The following is an 18,954-nucleotide window of genomic DNA, read 5'->3' on the forward strand; positions in this document are numbered from 1 at the left end:
GAGCACTTGGAAATGTGAATTTATATAGAATATAGAATTATATTATAGAATTATATAGAATATAGAATTATATTCTATATAGAATATAGAATATACACTTATCTTAAGCACTTGGAAATGTGAATTTATATAGAATATAGAATTGTTGAATCATTATATTGTACACCTGAAACTAATACAACACTCTGTAGTATTAAGTGTACTTGGGGAAAAAAATCTAATGACAGGAATAAATATGTAAACTTTGAGACAGGTAAAAGTAAAAGATAAAAAATAATTTCATTGTTTAATCAGGACTAAAATCATTTAAGGTAAAACTTCAACTATGAAAGCAAAACCCAAGCACACTAATTATTGAACTTCATTATTATATGTATTTTTTCTGAAAGAATATAAAAACAATTGTTTTTGTCCTTGTATGTGTTAATGTGTAATTTAAATAGCTTTTTACATTAAAATTTTTCTTTTCTATAGAGAAATCCAAGACCAGTGACTTACCAATTCCATCCAAATTTAGATTATTACAAAGCACGTGGAGCAGACCTCATGAATAAAAGCCGGTAAGTCCTCTTTCTTGAATGATGAAAGTTATGAGCCACAAAGATATTCTCTGAGATGGTCAGGAATTTTTACACATTTGCTGACAATAAATTTATAGATTTTAGCATATCGGTGGTTAATGCATGCAGTGACATCTCTACTAAATAAAATATCTGAGTTTTTTTTAAGGCATGAGAAAATGTATACATTGCTGTCAGTGGTAAGAAGAAAAATAGTAGAGTATTTGTTATAATTTGAAGTTAAACAGCTTCATCTTTCTAACACTAATAAACCTGAATAAATTGTGCCTACTTGTATAATGTCTTTCTAGATCCTTGCTGTTGATTGAAAAGAGGCAGTTCTATAATATATTTTTAAATTATTTCAGTAACAAAATTAAAATTGGGTTTCCCAACTGTCTTTAGAACTACACAATAAGCTTATAAATGCATCTTGTGTGTGCATTTGTGATTATATACATAGAAACTTTAAGGGTCACTGTAGGAATAAAAAAACATTAAAATTCTACTTTTAAAAGAAATTAACATTGGCATAAGGGGTTGATGAGCAGTTTTGTTCTTTCATAATACTGTACTCAGATGTCTCAAGAGTTAACTTGTCAAACCAGAACCATCTCAAATTAGAATGTAATTTCAAAGTTTACACTGGAAGACTAAAATGTTAGTAATGATAAATGCTGCCAAGTTGTCCGAATTTTTTTTTCCTTAAGCATTTTGCCTGTATGCTAGCTTTTCTTAAGTAGGATTCCAGCAGCCTAAATATACATTTATGGAGTACACACATTCTATGTGTTCTTCTCTTACTTGGAGAGTTAGAAAGAAGACATAATTCTTGCCACATAGAAACTCATAGTCTGGAGGGTGAGAAGTTTACAAGAAAGTGGCTAAATTTAAACCTTGTGTCTTGAACCCTGTTTTAGTGTAATATTATTTTTAAGTGACCGATCCTTGATGGAAATCCATCACATTTTAATGGGCTGTGTCGTTGTGACACCAGCTCTATGGCCAATGAGGCTTCTCTGAAGCTCTTCGGTTTGTTCATTTTATCAGATTCTTGTTTCACTAATGAAAGGATCTTCTCCTTAGTCACTTTGTTCATTTAATTGAACAAATTTTTATTGCATGCACGATTTTCTTCGCTGAGTGAACAAACAGACAAAACTCCTGCCCTCAGGAATCTTACAGTGTAGACACTTGTATTTCTATTCTACCCTATCATGTCAAATATTTAGTTTAAGTATGTTTAAAAGAACACAGTATTTTTAGGTACTTTCTTTATACGAGATCTTTCTAGCTAGAATCCCTTCTTTGCTCCGCTACTCTCCCCAACCCCACCACCATTTTAGTTTTCACGTAACAGCCAAATAACTCTCAGTTGACAACAGAGTCTGTCACACCCCAACATAAATGCCTCCAAAGTCTACTTGTAGTGTTGACATGTTCTTCCTCGGTCCATTCTTTATCTCTGTGACCTTCACTCCTTCCACTGTCCCCTTCTCTTAACTTATGCTTGCACTTGCTCTTCCCTGTTCCTGGAGCAGCCTTCTTTCCCTCTTTTCTTTCTTCTGCATGATTTAGAGCTCACCCAATGGTCACCTCACAGAGGCCCCCCGGACCTCCCTCTTGTTTTTTTTCTCTTCTACTCACTCTCTACCTCGTTGCCTAGTCTTACTTTCATAGTGCTCATTACTCACTAAAGTTACAGACTTCCTTTATGTGTGTCATCTGACTCCCCAATTTTCCCACCAAAATCTAAGCCTTTGACAGCTGGCACGTTGTCTTACCACTTGAGAGCACTGAGGATAATGGCTGGCATGGGGAAGTTACTCAACAAAAAAAATGTGTATACATGTTATCTTTTTAGATTTTTCAATGTCTACTTTTTTTTTTTCAAAAAAGGAAATGGGTTATACCCTTTCCTTTCTACCCTTCATATTTTATCTTTCTTCTACTTAGCCTTCCGTCCTTGCATTTTTCTTCTCAAAACGTTGGTTCTGTTTTAGCAGTTCCTTATATGCTCTTTGAAATTTTTATACATAGTATCATTGTGATGATTGGAAGGAAGGTTTTTCACCAGCTCTGTTGTACTTTCAGACTGAACCAAATGAAAGGTATATGTGAAGAACTGAACCGAATTGAACCAAATGAAAGGTATATGTGAAGAGCACATCACAGACCAGTGAGAGAGTTAGTAAATGATGTTGGGAAACCTGACAAATCTTTTGAAAGAATATCAACTTGTAACATTATCATACACCAAAACGAATTCCAACTGAATCAAAGTACACTCAAGCAAAAGTAGAAATAAAATGCAGGTGTCTGTCTGATCTCTGGTTATTAGAAGACTTTTTAACCTTAAAAAGAGTGGGAAAAATCACGAAGTGAATGGTACATTTTACTACACAACTATTTTTAAGTAGATATGTCAAAAATAAAATAAGCTGATTCAAAAAGCAATTTTTTTTCCAGTTGGAAAATTGGAGAAATTTATGTAGTGTAAGTAACTGATAAACTACTATCATTAATGTATACAGATCTTACGCAGTTCAGTAAGAAACATGAGATCCTATCTCATTGGTCATTCCATCTCATGCCATGCTCTGTTGGACCCTCGTTTTCTGCTTATAAATTTTAGAACACCCCCCAGAATTCCTTTCTTCACTGTACTCATTCCCTAGATGATCTCAGTCCAGGTTCATGGCTTTAAATACCATTTATGACTGAAGGGTCCTTAATTTACATCTTTAGTAAGACCTCTTCCTTTGAACTCCAGATTCTTGTGTTCTACTATTTACTCAGTATTTCCTCTGGGTTGTCTCACATGTATCTTGAATACTTTCCAAACTAGACTCTTGATTGTATCTCCTCAAACTGTTTTTCCCCTTTGTTTCACTATTACAGTAAATAGCCAATCCAGTTGATCAAACCTTAGAATTGCCCTTGAATTGTTCTCTCTTACATCACACATCAAGACCATCAGCAAATCCTCTTCAAAATATATCCTGAAAGAAATCACCTTTCCCTCTATACTCCCAATACCAAGTTACTAGTGTAGTCTCTTAACTGGTCTTTTTACTTTCTCACTTCTTTATAGACCTTTTCCACATAGGAGCCAGATATATGTAAGTCAGATCCTATCACTCTACTACCCAGAATCATTCCATTAATGACCTGCAGGGTAAGCCCTACGTGATCTGGCCTCCAGTCTTTCCAACCCCATTTGCTACCACCATTCTTCCTCTTTCTCACTGAACTCCAGCCATACTGGCCTGCTTACTATTCCTCAAGCAAACAAACATGTTCCCACTTCCGGAGCTTTGAGCTTGCTTTGTGCTCTGAGCCTGGATTCTTCCTTAAGGATCCACATGGCACATTACTCTGTGTTCAAATATCATCTCTTCAGAGAACTTCTCTTTGACTACCCTATCTAAAATAATGGACCCTTTTACTCTGTCTCTTTACTTTGTTATTGTTTTCGTTTTTGTGTTTTATAGCAATTCTTATTACCTGAAATGGTTAAAAAAAATGATTGGGGTTTTTTTATTGTTTTTATTGTTTGTTTCTTGCACTGAAATGTAAACTGTACATTTTGTCTTGTTAACTGCTATACCCCAGCACCTAACATAGTGTCTAGAATATAGTAGGCACTACTAAAAGAATTTCAAACAGCAAATAAACATTTAAAAGGCTAATCAAACTCATAATTAGTCATAGAAATGCAAATTAAAATACCAATGAAGTATCATTTTCACCTTTCATATTAGAAAATTAAAAATAAATGAGCCAGAGATGAATTAGTCCCAGAGATCTATTGTATAGTGCCCATAGGTAATAATAAATTAATTAATATATGTTAAAAATTTGCTAAGAGGGTAGATCTTATTTTAAGTGTTTTTAACACAAAAAGTAAAGCAATGAGCAATAATAGTAAAGAGGGAGAGTGAAAACTTGGAGGTGATATGTTAATGGCATAGATGGTGGTGATGGTTTTACATGTGTTTACTTATCTCCATACTCATCAAGTTGTACACATTAAATATGTACAGCTGTTTGTATGTCAGTTATACCTCAAGAAAGTGATTTAGAATGAATGAATAAATGAATGAGTGAGTGAGTGAATGAATGAGTAAGCTAGCACTGGTGAAGGTACATGAATACCCGTAGTCACCAATTGAAGTATAATTTAAGACAAACTTGATAATTTTTTTTTTTAAGATTTTATTTACTTATTTGAGAGGGAGAGCACAAGCAGGAGGGAAGTATAGAGGGAGAAGCAGACTCCCCACTGAGCAGGGAGCCTGTTGTGGTGCTCTATCCCAGGACCCCAGATCATGACCTGAGCAGAAGGCAGATACCTAAACGACTGAGCCACCCAGGTGCCCCAAACTTGATAATCTTGCCAAAGAATTCTTCCAGTTCTTTTTAACCACCAGATAATTCCCTGGAGGTTTGCTTATCCATGATCAAAAACGACTGTAGCTGAGAAACCACTGGCAAGGTCCCCATTTCCTTATTTAAGACCCAAAATCTTATCTGGGTCTTTTATCAGACTTTTATCTGGCTGAGCCATTCAGCCATAATTAACCTTGCAACTACTTTCTTAGCTTTTTAGAGGCTCTTAAAGGGTTAATGCCTTGGGGCTGTCATGAAGCAGCAAGAGAGGAAGTAGGAATGATGGGGGGGGGGGTGTACACATGCAGGAACCCTCAGAAGTGATTAATAAATAGAAAACAGATAGGAGACAGGCAGACACCTGAAAGCAGGGAACTAATACCTGCTTTATCTATGGCAGTGGACTTCTATTTGTGTTGCTTATCCAAATAAGGGATGAGGATGCAAAGATGACATGTGATTTCATGGATAAGAATATCTCTAGAAATCAAGAAGCCTGATTTCTCGTCTCTGCTTTACCATGGATTGCTATAATTAAGTCTTTAAAAGCAAGTGCCTAGGTATTTTAGTGGTAGATTTTCCATTACGTGTGTGGATAATATTCACTGTGCTCTGATTTTACTTACTTGCAAATTTCTTTTTAAAAATGGGAATTGACATTTTCTTATTCATTCAACTTTTAAGCTCAGAACGACAATTTAACACTCAAATCTCGTTCCAATTTTGTCCTTAAATAACCAGAAATTGCTGCTATAAAAAAAAATAAGTACATCTAATTTGTGACCAGCCTTCAGAAGGACCTATCAATTTATTTAGGAATCTGTAACTACTAAAATGCCCAGTTGAGTAGGCATGGAACAGAATTTCATAGTTTTTAAATACTGCAGTTGCTTACATTAAGAGTAGAATCACATACCTTCTTTATTCCAGAATGTTCATGGATTTTCTGTTTTGAAAATGACACAACATGATTTCTCAAAATGTTTAATTCTCTCTGCTCTGCAGAGGGGATGAAATGGTGGCACCCAAGATGGCAGTAGTGCCTCAAGAACACATGTCACTCTATCTAGCGGTGCCTTTCCACAGGCTCCACACTGAAAGCCTTTTAACTTGCTGAAGCAATTTCGTTTCACCAACATTTTAAAGACCGAAGGTACCAAGCTCAGTTCCTGATCTCTCGACTCACCTGATCAACAGGAACATTATCTGTGCTAACTACTCCAGCTTTTCTCTGACCTTCACCGCCATGTCAGAGCATAGTTTAAACAATTCATATCAATGATGAAAGATTCCAGAATTATAATCCTGGTAGGTAGGCCCTCTGCAGAAGGCCCCTTGTCGGGAACCTTGCATGAGATCTAACAGGAAGCCAGTCTCCAGGGTAGGAAGATTCTAATAAGGAGAGTACCCTGAGCTCTTAAGATATATCCCATATTCTTCAGCTGGGCTTCCCATGCCTAGAGAGAGTGATGGCATCCAATCCATTCTTACCCCAGAATGCCTGGTGGCTAATAATTCTGCATCTCTTCATGGGAGCAGGATCTCAGCCCTTCATAGGACTCCTCTCTGGGCCTGGCCTAACTAGAATGTACTGAGAAAGTGCAGAGTCCCAAGAAGCCCAAGGATCCTTCTATCAATCTTGTCCTAGAATATGATGAGCTTCATGAGGACAGGGACCATATCTACCTCATTCACTGCTGTTTCTTCAGTATCTGGCACAGAGAACAAATTCAAATATTAATAAAGTAAATGCTTTGTACCTTCAGTTGTAGAATAACTCACATCGATGTCAGGATCTGCATCTTAGAATCTTCACATTCCTAGCACAGTACCTGGAACTGTTCATACTGGTTAGCAAATATTTAGTTTAATAACTGAATAAACAAATACTGTTTTGAATACCTAAAAGTCATTATAAAATTCCCCTGGACAATTTCCATTTAATATGATCAACAATTTTTTTTTTAATTCGGCTTTATTCTATTTACTTATATAATGACTGCAATTGCTCAGAACTATTTTCTTGCTAAAAAATCATAAAGAAATAATTGCTAATAATATTCCCCAAGCCGTGAACCCAAGAAGTCCATGGTTACCAGTATTAGTAGTTCATTGGCTAATGAGAATTTCAGAGGACCCTGATTTCTGTCTAAATGTAACTTTGCAATATTTGTGTGCTCAGATACCTTGTGCTGTGAACACATCCATGTCTGAAAGTGCTCTCTTATATCAGAGAGGGTTGTTAATTCCCAACCAATTTTGGCAAATTGGCAATACTATCTCCTACCTAGTCCAGAGCAGACAGATCTTTCTCCTTTTCTTTTTTAATTTACATGTCCTGTTTTACCCAAACACAGACTGGAAATGTTCCACCTGATGAGTTTTGGCAGTTGTGCATCTCCATGTGACCGCCATCAGAAACGATATACCTGATGTAAACATTTCTTTCACCTGAGAGTTCCCTGGGGTCCCTTCACAGTCAGTTGCAACCTTTCACCCCAAGGCAACCTTCTGATTCCTATTACCAAATGTTGGTTTTACCTTTCCATGGGCTTCACATAAATGGAACCACACAGAGTGCACTCTTGGGCGTCTAGCTTTTTTCACTCAGCATGACGCATTTACAGCCCATCCGTATTGCATGTAGCGATAGTTCCTTCCTTTGGATTATTGAGTCACTTTCCATTATAGAAATATACTACAAGTCGTTTATTCTCTTGTTGAGAGATACTGGGTTAGCTCGAGATTCGGAGTATTAGGAATAAGGCTGCTATGGGCATTCTTGTACAGGTGTTCAGATGTTGTTGTTTGCCGTTGCTGCTGTTGTTCATGGATATATGGTTTTCTTTCTTATAGGTAAATATTTAGAAATTTCGTTGCTCTGTAGGATAGGTGTTTAACTTTATAAGAAACTACCAAACCCTTAAAAGTAACTATACCTTTTTCTACTCCCATCAGGAATATATGAGGGTTCCAGTGGCTTGCATGCTTGTATAATATCTGTAGTTGTGCATCTTTGCCAACATCTGCTATTATCAGTCTTTTTTGTTTTATTTATTCCCAGTTGGTTTGAAAATGGTATCATATTGTGGTTAATTTGCATTTTTCTGGTGACTAGTGATGTTGAGCATCTTTTCATAACTTATCAATGATTTGTATATCTTCTTTTATAAGCTCTTGTTTCAAGTTTTTTACCCATTTTATGGGCTATTTGTATTTTTATTAATTGTAGAAATTCTTTATATATTGTCAGATATATGTACTGCAAATATTATTCCCCAGTGTGTGGCTTGTCTATTCATTTTCTTAATGATGTCTTTTGATCACCAGAAAAGTTTTATTTCAGTAAATTTTATGAATCAGTTTCTTCTTTTATGGCTAGTACATTTTGTTTCCTATCTAAGAAACTTTTGCCTTCCTTTAGTCTCCATTTTTGATGTTCCCCAAGACCTCCCTGAGTTTCAGTGACTCCCTAGAAGGACTTGTAGCACTCCAGAAAGCTGTTACACTCATGGGTACAGTGTATTATTGCCAAAGGATGCAGATTAAAATCAGGAAAGAAAAAGGGTTGGAGTCTAGGAAAAACCAGGTACACGTTTGCAATTGCCCTGTCCCAGTGCAGTGCTTAAATCTCCCAGGAACAAAGTATTACAACGCATGGTAAGTGTTGCCAGCTAGGGAAACTCACCCAAGCTTTGGTATCCCCCAAAGGGTTTTTATTAGGGGTCAGTCATGTAGGCATAAAAGAACAGTGTGACTAACACTAGCTACTCAGTCACCAGTCCCCTCAGAGGTCAGACTGATATAGAGTGGCACAGGACCCAGGTTGAATAAAAACAGACTTTAACCATAAATCCAGTGTAAGCAGGAACTGTTTGGTGTGGCCCAAGCCCCCAGCTCTACGAAGACAATCTTACCACGCAGGACTTTCCAGGGGCTGGAGGTGATCCCAGTTGTCTGTCAAGGGCCTGTCCAAAACAGCTTTGGAATGCGCGGGATTCCGGCAACCCAGGCCTGCTGAGTTAAGCCTTTACTGTAGAGTCTCAAAGATATTCTGCATTTTTCTAAAAGCTCTGTGGTTCTAGTATTTGTATTAAATCTGTGGTCCACCTCAAATTAATTTTTGTGTTTGGAGTGAGGTAGAGATTAGGTCCTTCTTTTTCTTTGTAGATAGCCAGCTGTTCAGTGCCATCTATTTAGTCTTTCCTTTCCCAAGTGAGTTGAACCGGATCCTTGGTTGAAAGTCAGTTGACCATATGTATGTATGTCTCTTTCTGTGTGTTCTATTCTTTGTCTAATAACCATCATCACTTATTCATGTACTTTAATAGCAAGTCTTGATTTTTAAGTAGTCTGAGTCCTCCAGCTTTACTCTTCCTCATTCTTTTGGCTATTCTAAGGCCTTTGCATTCCCATATAAATTTTAGAATAAACTTGTCAATTTTGATAAAAATTCCTGGGATTACATTGAATCTATAGATCAGTTTGGAAAGAACCTATACTGTAATATTACTGAATTTTCTTCTCCATGACCATGGATCACCTCATTTAGTTATGTCTTCCAAATCGCTCAATGTTTCATAGCTTTTCGTATATAGGTCTTATATATTTTTTTTGATTAAGAGAAAAAAAATTTTTTTCTGCATCTAACCCATTCCCTTCTATGCCTGTTTTTTTTTTTTTTTAGTGTAAGTGTTTCCTTGGACTCTTCCATGAACTCACACATTTCTTTATCTTTACTGACTCCCATACATCCTGCCTCAAACTCTCAAAAGCTGCTTGTGATTTTAATTATGAAGTTATTTAATGATTCTCAAAATGAGGGAAGAGAGGTGAAGAGGACAGAACTCCCCCCAACATGAGGGCATCTCAGAATTATATCCTCTTTCATTCTGATGCATTTCCCTAGGCTAGAGAATCCCTGACCCTCTAAAGACTTTGATATTGTGAATCATGGTTACTGATGGGAGAAATTTATATCCTTCAGATACTCTGGGTCAGGAAGTAAATTAGCTGAAAATGGTAGAATTGAAAATTATAGGAACAGAAACCTCAATATTTATTTCTATAGGTAAATCTTCAGAAGTGTAATGATTTTTATACACTGCAACTAATACGTAATTCCTTATTATTTTTTGTACTAGTTTAACAAATACTATGACTTGTGTTCAGACCCATTTAGGTAGGCCCCACAGTTCAGCTTATATCCAAACACATATTATACCACCCTTTTTATCCCTAGCAAGTACTATACTCCTTTTGCTTCATATCACATTAACAAATATTTACCTGCCACATGCAAAATAATCATAGCCTTTATAGCTGAAAGGAGTAAATGTTACTTATGACTCCTAAGGAATAAGTAATAACAAATGAACTTTTATCATTTTGTTTTAATAAAGATCTGTGAAACCTGGAGTTTCTTGAGATGTGGATAGTTTGTTTTCTAAGATAATAGAAACCTCACAATATGGCAAACATTTAGAATTACATATAAATGTCTGCACTGAAGCAAATTTGCTATTCTCAATTTTAAAGATAAAGAATTAGGAAAGGCTGAAACCAATTCATTTGATAGAACTTGAAGCCTTCGGCTCACAGAATTTCTAAGCAGAAGTATATCATAAATGTTAGCTCAAGTGTTAGAATCATCTTGAAGACTACTATGTTGCAACCCCGTCAACTGTTCTGAATTTCCAAAGAAAATTTCAATGACCATAAATATGAAAGAAATAAATATGAATGATAATCCATTGAGGGTAGGTCAATAATGTAGATTTCTAGCAAAATAACAGAGAGGTAAAGGGAATATAGTTTCTATCCAAAAACTGAATCATGTATTTATAATTACTTTTTCCAACTACTCTTTACACTTAAGAAAATAATTTTAAAGTAAGTTCCATGGTTTTATGGTGGGAAAAAAAAAAGTATAGGTAGAATGAGATGAGAAACTGAAAGAAAAGGGGACTATGATACAAAAAAGGGGAGTGGGAAGAAAAATAGAGGAAAACAGAAGGACGATAAACATGGAGGAAGAAGGAGGGGCAAAGAGAACAGGGTAGAAATGAAAGGTGGAGATAAAGAGGCAGGGCAAACAGGCCCCTAAGTTTGTTCGGTCAACATTCCTTCAGGCCTCTCATTTTGCCCTGTCATTTCAACAGTTTAATGAATGTGATGGCAGAAGCCCTTTGGCACCTGAAGGTCATAAACACTTAGAGCTGGAAAGGGCCTTTCATCTAAGCCTGTCTCTCACCTGGGCGAGGCTGAGGATGCCTGTGTGTCTGAGGGTGATTTTCCCATCTTTTTATACAGTTCCAGAATTGGAGCACTTACTATTTTAAATAGAACATGTTAAACCATTAGAAAGGATTTCTTTTTGAACTGTTTTCTGTAAGTCTTGTAACTCTTTTTGTTTTGTTTTGTTTTTTTAAGATTTATTGTTTGTTTATTTGACGCGCAGAGAGAGAGAAAACAAGCAGGGAGAGCAGCAGAGGCAGAGGGAGAAGACTCCCACTGAGCAGGGAGCCCCGATGTGGGGCTCAATTCCAGGACTGTGAGATATGACATGAGCTGAAGGCAGAGGCTGAACTGACTGAGCCACCCAGGTGCCCCACTCATTTTGTTTTTTAAAGCCATGCCATAAAGGACTGCTTTCCCCCATGGCAACTCTCATGATATTGTAAGACTTGTTTCCCAGCTTTTCTTAAGCCATTCCTCTTTCAGCATAGTTTTAAAAACTCCCCACTATTCTACTCCACTTTATAAACACACATCTCAATTCTGCCAGAAATTAATGCCTCACCAAACGCTGTCTGCTGTAGCTATACAGTTAGCTTCTGTAATGTAGGCTCTCACCTAGTATTTCTAGTCATATGTTTATTTACTATTAACAGTGATACATATTTTCTATATACAGGTACCGTATTTACTTTTGAAGGGAAATTTCACAGGGTACAGAATTCTAGGTTGGTGGGTTTTTTTCTCTGAATATTTAAATATTCCACTTTCTTCTTGCATGCATGGTTTCTAAGAAGGTGGTTATCTTTACTCTTGCATAGGTAAGATTTTTTTTTTTTCTTCTGGTTTCTTCCAGGATTTATGTCTTAATCTGTGATTTCCTTAAGTTTAAAAAAGATATGATGAAGTATACTTGGGGGGCACTTACCCTGCCTGGGTTCTCTGAGCTTTCTCGGTGTGTGGTTTGGTGTCTGGCACTAATTTGGGGAGATTCTCAATTGTAATTATTTCAAATATTACTTTCTCTCCCTCTTCTCCTCTGGTAGTCCTAGTATGCATACGCTACACCTTTTATAATTGTCCCACCGTTCTTGGATAGTCTGTTCTAGTATTTTTCTGTCATTTTTGTGTTTGCTTTTCAGTTTGGGGAATGTCTGTTAAAAAATCCTCAACCTCAGAAGTTTGGATAGTCTCTTTCCTCAGCTGTAGATTGTCTGCTAATAAGCCTAGCAAAGACACTCTTCATTTCTGTTATACAGTACTTTTTATCTCCATTATTTCTTTTCTTTTTCTTTCTCAGAACTTTCTTTTCTCTGCTTACATTTCCCATCTGTTCATGCATGCTGTCTACTTATCTATTAGAGCCCTCGCATTTTAATCACAGTTGTTTTAAATTCCCAGTCTGGTAATCCAGCATCCCTGCTATATCTGAGTCTGGTTCTGATGCTTGCTCTGTTGCTTCAAACTGTGTCTTTTTATTTTCTTTAGTAAGTCTTGTGATTTTTTTTTTTTTTCTGATAGTTGGATATGATGTAGTGGGTTAAAGGAACTGCTGTGAGTAGACTTACAGTGATACAGGGATAAGGTGTGTGAGGAGAGGAAGCATTGTGTAGTCCCGTGAATAGGTCTCAACCTTTCATGAGCCAGCACCTTCATACTATGAACATTACACACGCCTCTTATCCACCCTCCTCAACTTAGGTGGGACAGGGTGGCTAGAGGGGTTTGGGGTTGGGTGTTTCCCTTCCCTCAGGTCAGTTAGGCTCTGACAAAACCTCAGCAGGTTAGACTTTGGTTACATAGTTTCTCCTGAGGGCAGATAATGTTAAGAAAAACAGGACACTCAGGTGTATTTCAAAATGGTTCCTTTCCATTCCACCTGTTGTACGCACAGTTTTTCTCTCATTTTCACCACGACACTCTGGTAGAGCTCCAAGAAGTAAAAATCAGAAGTGTGGGCGGCCCCCTGTATGACCAGGCCCCTTGGAGTTTTTAATCTGTCCAGCTGATTCACTCTCAGCCCCTAATAACTGGGCAGTTGCACTTCACATTTCCCTACTCCAGCTCTGCTTCCTGTGGGTATCTGCTCTAGTCAAGCCTGATTCTCTGTGGTCATCTGCCAGTCTGTCTGATCTGGGGACAGCAGTTTGCCCTATGACCTCACTTCTCTTATGGATCTAAGAAAAATTTGTTTTTGCTTTGTTTTGTTTTCTTTCAATTTGTTCAACTTTTTTCTGGTTGTTAGGAAAGAGCAGAAACTTCCAAGCTTCTTACATGCCAGACTGGAAACTAAAAGTTCATTCATTTAGTATTAGTGCAAGTTAAGAATCTTACTTTTCTATAGCAGCTTTCCTCTGGGCTTGTATTAGCCTTATAGACCAAACTAAGACACTAATGTTTGGGAGTCTGTCTGTTTTTTAATATGAACTCATGTTAATCCACCTCTCTATTCTGTGTGTAATGCACAGTTATAAAAAGGTTTAACCTAAGTGCTAAGATTTTATTTCTCTTTGTTAGATTTTATCTGCTTAATTCATTTCTTGTGCTAGCCTGTTGGGAGTATTTTAAATTTTGATTCTTTTATCTGATAGATTGGGTATCTCGAATTGAATAGGAGCATGTTTCCTTTCCTCGAGTCACAAAATTAGAGAATTCTCTATCTAAGAGGTACCCAAAATATCATATAATTCAGCTTCTTTGTTTAAAGATAAGGAAACTTAGTCCAGAGAATAGCTATGCAACTTTCCCCACCTGTGCAGCTCACTGATGAAAGGAAGATTATGACCTTAAAAAATGGACTGTGAGCAGAGCAGGTCTGTGAACCAAGTGTGAAGATAGTTGTCATCACCAGAAGTCCTTGGTGGGTGCTAGAACATTCAGCAGTAAACCTGAGGTACAGCTCCCCACCTATAACTGAGCACACATTTATCCTCCATTAGATCCCACTGGCACTGACATAACTTGATAAATCTAACAGACTTTAATACTTCAGATAAGAAATAAAGTTGCCTTAGAATGACTTGTTTTTAGTGAACCATATGGCTACTTATAATAAACTACAACCATTTCTAAGTAATTAGTAAAAAAAATTTGAATAAGCCAGTCTGTTTTCCAGTTGGTGGTTGCTACAATCCTTTTGAAAAATTAGAACATTCTCCCCCACTTCCATTCTTCTGATATTTCTGTTTTTATTCAATAAAACAAAGTGGGTGTTACATTTAAACATAAACAAAACCAACCATCTGAAACTTTAAAATGTACCTAAGTAATAATTGAGCCAATGGACTATTTAGAAAATGTGTGGGGAAAACTTTGATGCTATTGCTATAATCAGAGGCAAATATATAGCTTTAAACTCTTATTTTGGGAAAGAGAGGGAATGAATAAGTGAATGAGTGGATGAATGAACAAATAAACCGAGCATTCAACCTTGGGGAACACAAGAAAGGAAATAACAAGGAAAATATAAATTAGAGTATAGAGAAAAATAAGTACAGATAAATTGAAAACTCTTTGACAAAAATATAAACAAGCATGTAACAAAATTTTATCACAGAAGGAGTGAGATAAACAAATATCAGATACTTAATATCAGACCTAAAAAATAAATCCTTAGATAGAAAAGAAAAAGCCTGGGATTGTGCCAAAGTTTGGATAACAGGAAAGGAAAATCCCCACTGTTGTGGAGAGTTTTACAGAGGTGATCATGTGATAATGATTTTAGTTCGGGCTTTTTGTTTTTGTTTTTGTTTTTTTTAAGCTTTAAAAAAATTTTAGAAGTTGAATGAAAACAGCCCATGACTCTGGCAGTTAAGAAGGCATTGGAAACACTAGAAGCTCTTTCAGTAGAGTATGCATTAGAAAGCCAGGCTACCAGAGCTCAAGTGGGTAGGAAGAGGCAATAAGAGCCACCCATTTTTAGAATTTTAGAAACTGATCCAAAGGGGCCCAACAGTGAAGCCAGGTTGGGTTTTGATACAGGTGTTTTAAGGAATCTTGAATCTTAAGAAAAATGCCCCATTGTTACTCTTTTAACCTGCTAAATGAGTTTGTGCCAACAGTAGGGTGTTGACAACAATTTCAGAACAGTCCCTCCCATATGGTACTATTTTGTTAATTTAATAATAGTATTTATTAGACAGTAATAATAAAAGAATTTGATTATACAAAACCAGTTACTCATTAGATTTGCTTAATGTCTTAACTCCAGAGTTCTCTTACTATTTATTTCAACACTGTTGACACATTGCACTCCATTGTTAGTCCAACCCAGTACTCGATGTCCATCAAGTCTCTGACAACTGCATTTTCGTCAATTTAACACACATGACTTAATAGTGTACATCACAGCCAGTAATAATCATCGCAAATTGATAAGGACTTCTTGTAAAGAATGCTGCTACTGATATTTAAGATCCTTTGGCCAAAAAATTGTCATCCTGCAAAACAAACAGACTGTGGATACGGTGCTTTACCTAGAAGTCTATGGTTTACAGCTGTTTATATCTGAAAGATGTAGCATATCACCTTCAATAGTTGTTTTGAAAAGAAAATGTTCTTCTGGAAGCAGTGGGTATTGGATGAGGGGAAAAGTTGGTTGAAAACAAAAAATATTCAAAAAAGGAAAACAGTGTTCATCCCCTTTTAAGAGCTATTTGGATGAAAAATTGCGCGGCATGAGCTTGATCTATATGTTTTTTGCGGTTATTAGTAGTAATGAAGATGCATTAACCATATTCTCTTGATAATGCTCTAGCAGTTTCTTAGTACTTTTATCAACATATAAATTTTACAACTGGCAGTGTGGGAATTTGACTAGTACATTTTTGCTTATAAAAAAGGGTAACAACATTATAACTTCTTCATATCTGTGAATTATGAATTTTGACTTGCAAACAAGCAAAACTAAAATGCAGTAGAACTTCAGTGTCATGATAGCTCTTCTTCCTACTGCCATGCACAAGAAATGGGAATGTGTGCAAGCCACTGAATAGAGAATACAGTGCCAGAGGTGAATGCCTTACTTAATCCACCATTTATGAGTTCTTTTCATTTCATTCTTTCTTTTTTCAATAAATGTGGATTGAGTGTCTTCTCTGTGGCAAGCTGTAGTGTCTGTAAATTGAGAATGCTGTACTTCATTAGGAAGCAGCTGGAAACTGGAAGTAAGTGGTGCATAATCACTATATATCCTTATCTCCATTAAGAAACGTTATTTTCAATAATTTTTGGAAGGGCATTTAAAATTCTTTAAAAATAAAACCCGGTGCAAAAAGAATCATTTGAAAAATGATTTTTTTCACATTTCATTGAGTTGTAAATGAATAGATCTTTCCCTCATAAAGCTGAATTCCAGGTTTTAAATTTGATTTGTCCTATCTCTAAAGTAATGTAAGTCTCCAATACCTAGCCCATAATATTAGCTAGTACCATTATAGAAAAACTTTATGAAAGGAAGAAGCACAGTGTTCTTTTTATTATAGAACTATGGATCAGTTCTGTCTTCAAGCTATATCTAGCAGTGCCAAGGATACAGCTGTTATATAAAATGTAGGAGAATTACTACATAAGAGCTGCCAGGTAGATCTGAGAGAAGGAAATGATAGTAAAATTCGAGTTAACTCCAATTAAGTAAATGCATCCCTCAAAGTTGATTTTCATTTTTCTACTTCTCTGGAAAAAAAAAAAAGCAAAATGAGAGAAAATTAGCTTCTATTAATGATTGGGGTAATAAAAATACAAACATTGGTATTGTCCTGGAATTGGACTACCTCCTTCAACTAAAATAATTTATAATTGTAACTGGTCTTCAAGATAATATCCCTGAGATACTTCAAGATTATGAATCATCTGGGAGGAAGTCATTCAGGAGTTATTCCGTTAACAAATGTTTACTTGGTGTCCTCTGTTTGCTGGAGAGTTGGAACACAGATGCTGGCAAACCATGGCAGCCAAGTGAGGAAGTGTGAGCGGAGGGCTGCCCCACTGAGGGCAGGATAAAATAAGAGTGACCTATCAGCTGTGCAGCATAGAGATAATTAGGGATGGGGGAGGAGAGGTTTCTGAACAATGGCCAGGAGGCCACAACCAGATTGTAGGAGGCTTAGGACCAAAGAAGCAGAAGTAGCATGTAAGACGGCTTTTTGAAAAAATACATTGTGAGGAGGAGGAAAAGTGGGAACAGTAAGTAGAAAGGAGGTTCAAGGGGTCAAGGATAAGTTCAAGCGGGTGTGTGCAAATGTGTGCGTGCACAAGCTCACAGTCACACATACACACACACACCATGGTTGTATGTTAATGGGAATGACACATAAGGAGAACATGATGATTCAAGAGAGGGAAGTGCAGGGGCAACAATTTCGAAAGATCAGAGGATGGGATCCAGACCACAAATAGAGAAGCTGGCCATGGCTAGGAACAAGGACTCGTTATGGTAAAGGTGGAAAAACTTAGACTACAGGTAGGTGCCTTTTAACAAATATTTATAAAACATCTGTTATATGCTAGGCAATGGCAATATAGCAGAGAGACAATCCTTGTCTTTGTGAAACTTTTGTTTGAACAGGGATTGGAGGAGATGGACAAATAATAACCAATCAAGTAAAATAGGCAGCATGTCAGATGATGCAAGGTGCCACCAAGAAAAGTAGAATGGCGGGGGGTTACCTAGGTGACTCAATCAGTTAAGTGTCTGCTTTTGGCTTAGGTCATGATCTTGGGGTCCTAGAACAGAGCCCTGCATCAGGCTGTCTTCTCAGCAGGGTTTCTGTTTCTCCCTCCCCATTCTCTCCCCCCGACCCTGCTTGTGCTCTCTCTTTCTCTCTTTCAAATAAATAAGAAAAACTAAAGGTAAAGCAGGGCAGTAGAGAAGGAAGATTTGGACAGCCAGGGCTGGTCAGGGTAATGAAGGTGGATTGCAATTCTCAGGTAGTAGGCAATTCTATATAACTCTTACTAATTTTATTTTGTGACTCTCAGACACATTTATTTTTCAAAGTCAGATTAAATGTAGCCCAATACCCACACGTCAGGGCTTATGGGAAGTCTGCTGTCTACTTTGATTCATATGTGCTACCTTCTGTGACTACCCCAAGGCTTGCCCAGCCCTGTACCTCTTCTTTAGAGCGCTCATCACAGGTTTTAACCTCGCTTTATTAAGACAATTATATATTTCTCCCCTACTAGACTGGAAACTCCAAGAGGGGAACTATGCCCTGGATGATTGTATCCCCAGAACCTAGCACAGTGTTAGCACAACATAGGTCCCATTTGTTGAATGAATGAATGAATGAATGAATGAGTGAATAAAAAGTTCAAAGACCTTTTTCATACACCACCTCTTGAAGAATCTTACTGTATTATTATTCTGTGATCACTTAAGTTCTTACTTCTTAAGCTGATCTAGTAAATGGCCTTTTTCAAAGCAGTTAAAATATCTTTTATACCAATGGAATATGTGAAATAGGGTTGTCCTCTAACTTAAGTGATGTTTCTCCTTCTATTTTTTTTTTTTTTTACAGGACCAATGCCAAAGGTGCTCCCCTGAATATAAATAAAGTCTCTAATAGCCTGATCAATTTTGGAAGAAAGTTGATTTCTCCAGCAATGACTGCCCCAGGCAGTGCGGGTGGCCCTGTACCAGCAGGTGGTAGTGGCAGCTCTTCCACTGCTGTGGTTCCCACCAGGACCTTAGCAGAGATCCCCAGGCAACATTTGCAGCAGCAGCAGCAGCAGCAGCAGCAGCAGCAGCAGCAGCAGCAGCAGC

At 37.0% G+C, this 18,954-nt stretch overlaps 1 protein-coding gene across 1 annotated transcript in view; it reads left to right on the forward strand.

Annotated features, from left to right (window-relative positions):
• Positions 1-18,954, forward strand: part of TBC1D5 (TBC1 domain family member 5) — a 547,758-nt gene that overhangs the window by 458,910 nt on the left and 69,894 nt on the right. Inside the window, exons 16-17 of the mRNA XM_059390875.1 lie at positions 475-560; positions 18,710-18,933. Coding sequence (XP_059246858.1) covers positions 475-560; positions 18,710-18,933 — 310 coding nt within the window. The remainder of the gene's footprint in view (positions 1-474; positions 561-18,709; positions 18,934-18,954) is intronic.

This window comes from Mustela nigripes, chromosome 2 (genome assembly GCF_022355385.1).
Source record: "Mustela nigripes isolate SB6536 chromosome 2, MUSNIG.SB6536, whole genome shotgun sequence".
In the NCBI taxonomy this organism is placed as follows: Eukaryota; Metazoa; Chordata; class Mammalia; order Carnivora; family Mustelidae; genus Mustela; species Mustela nigripes.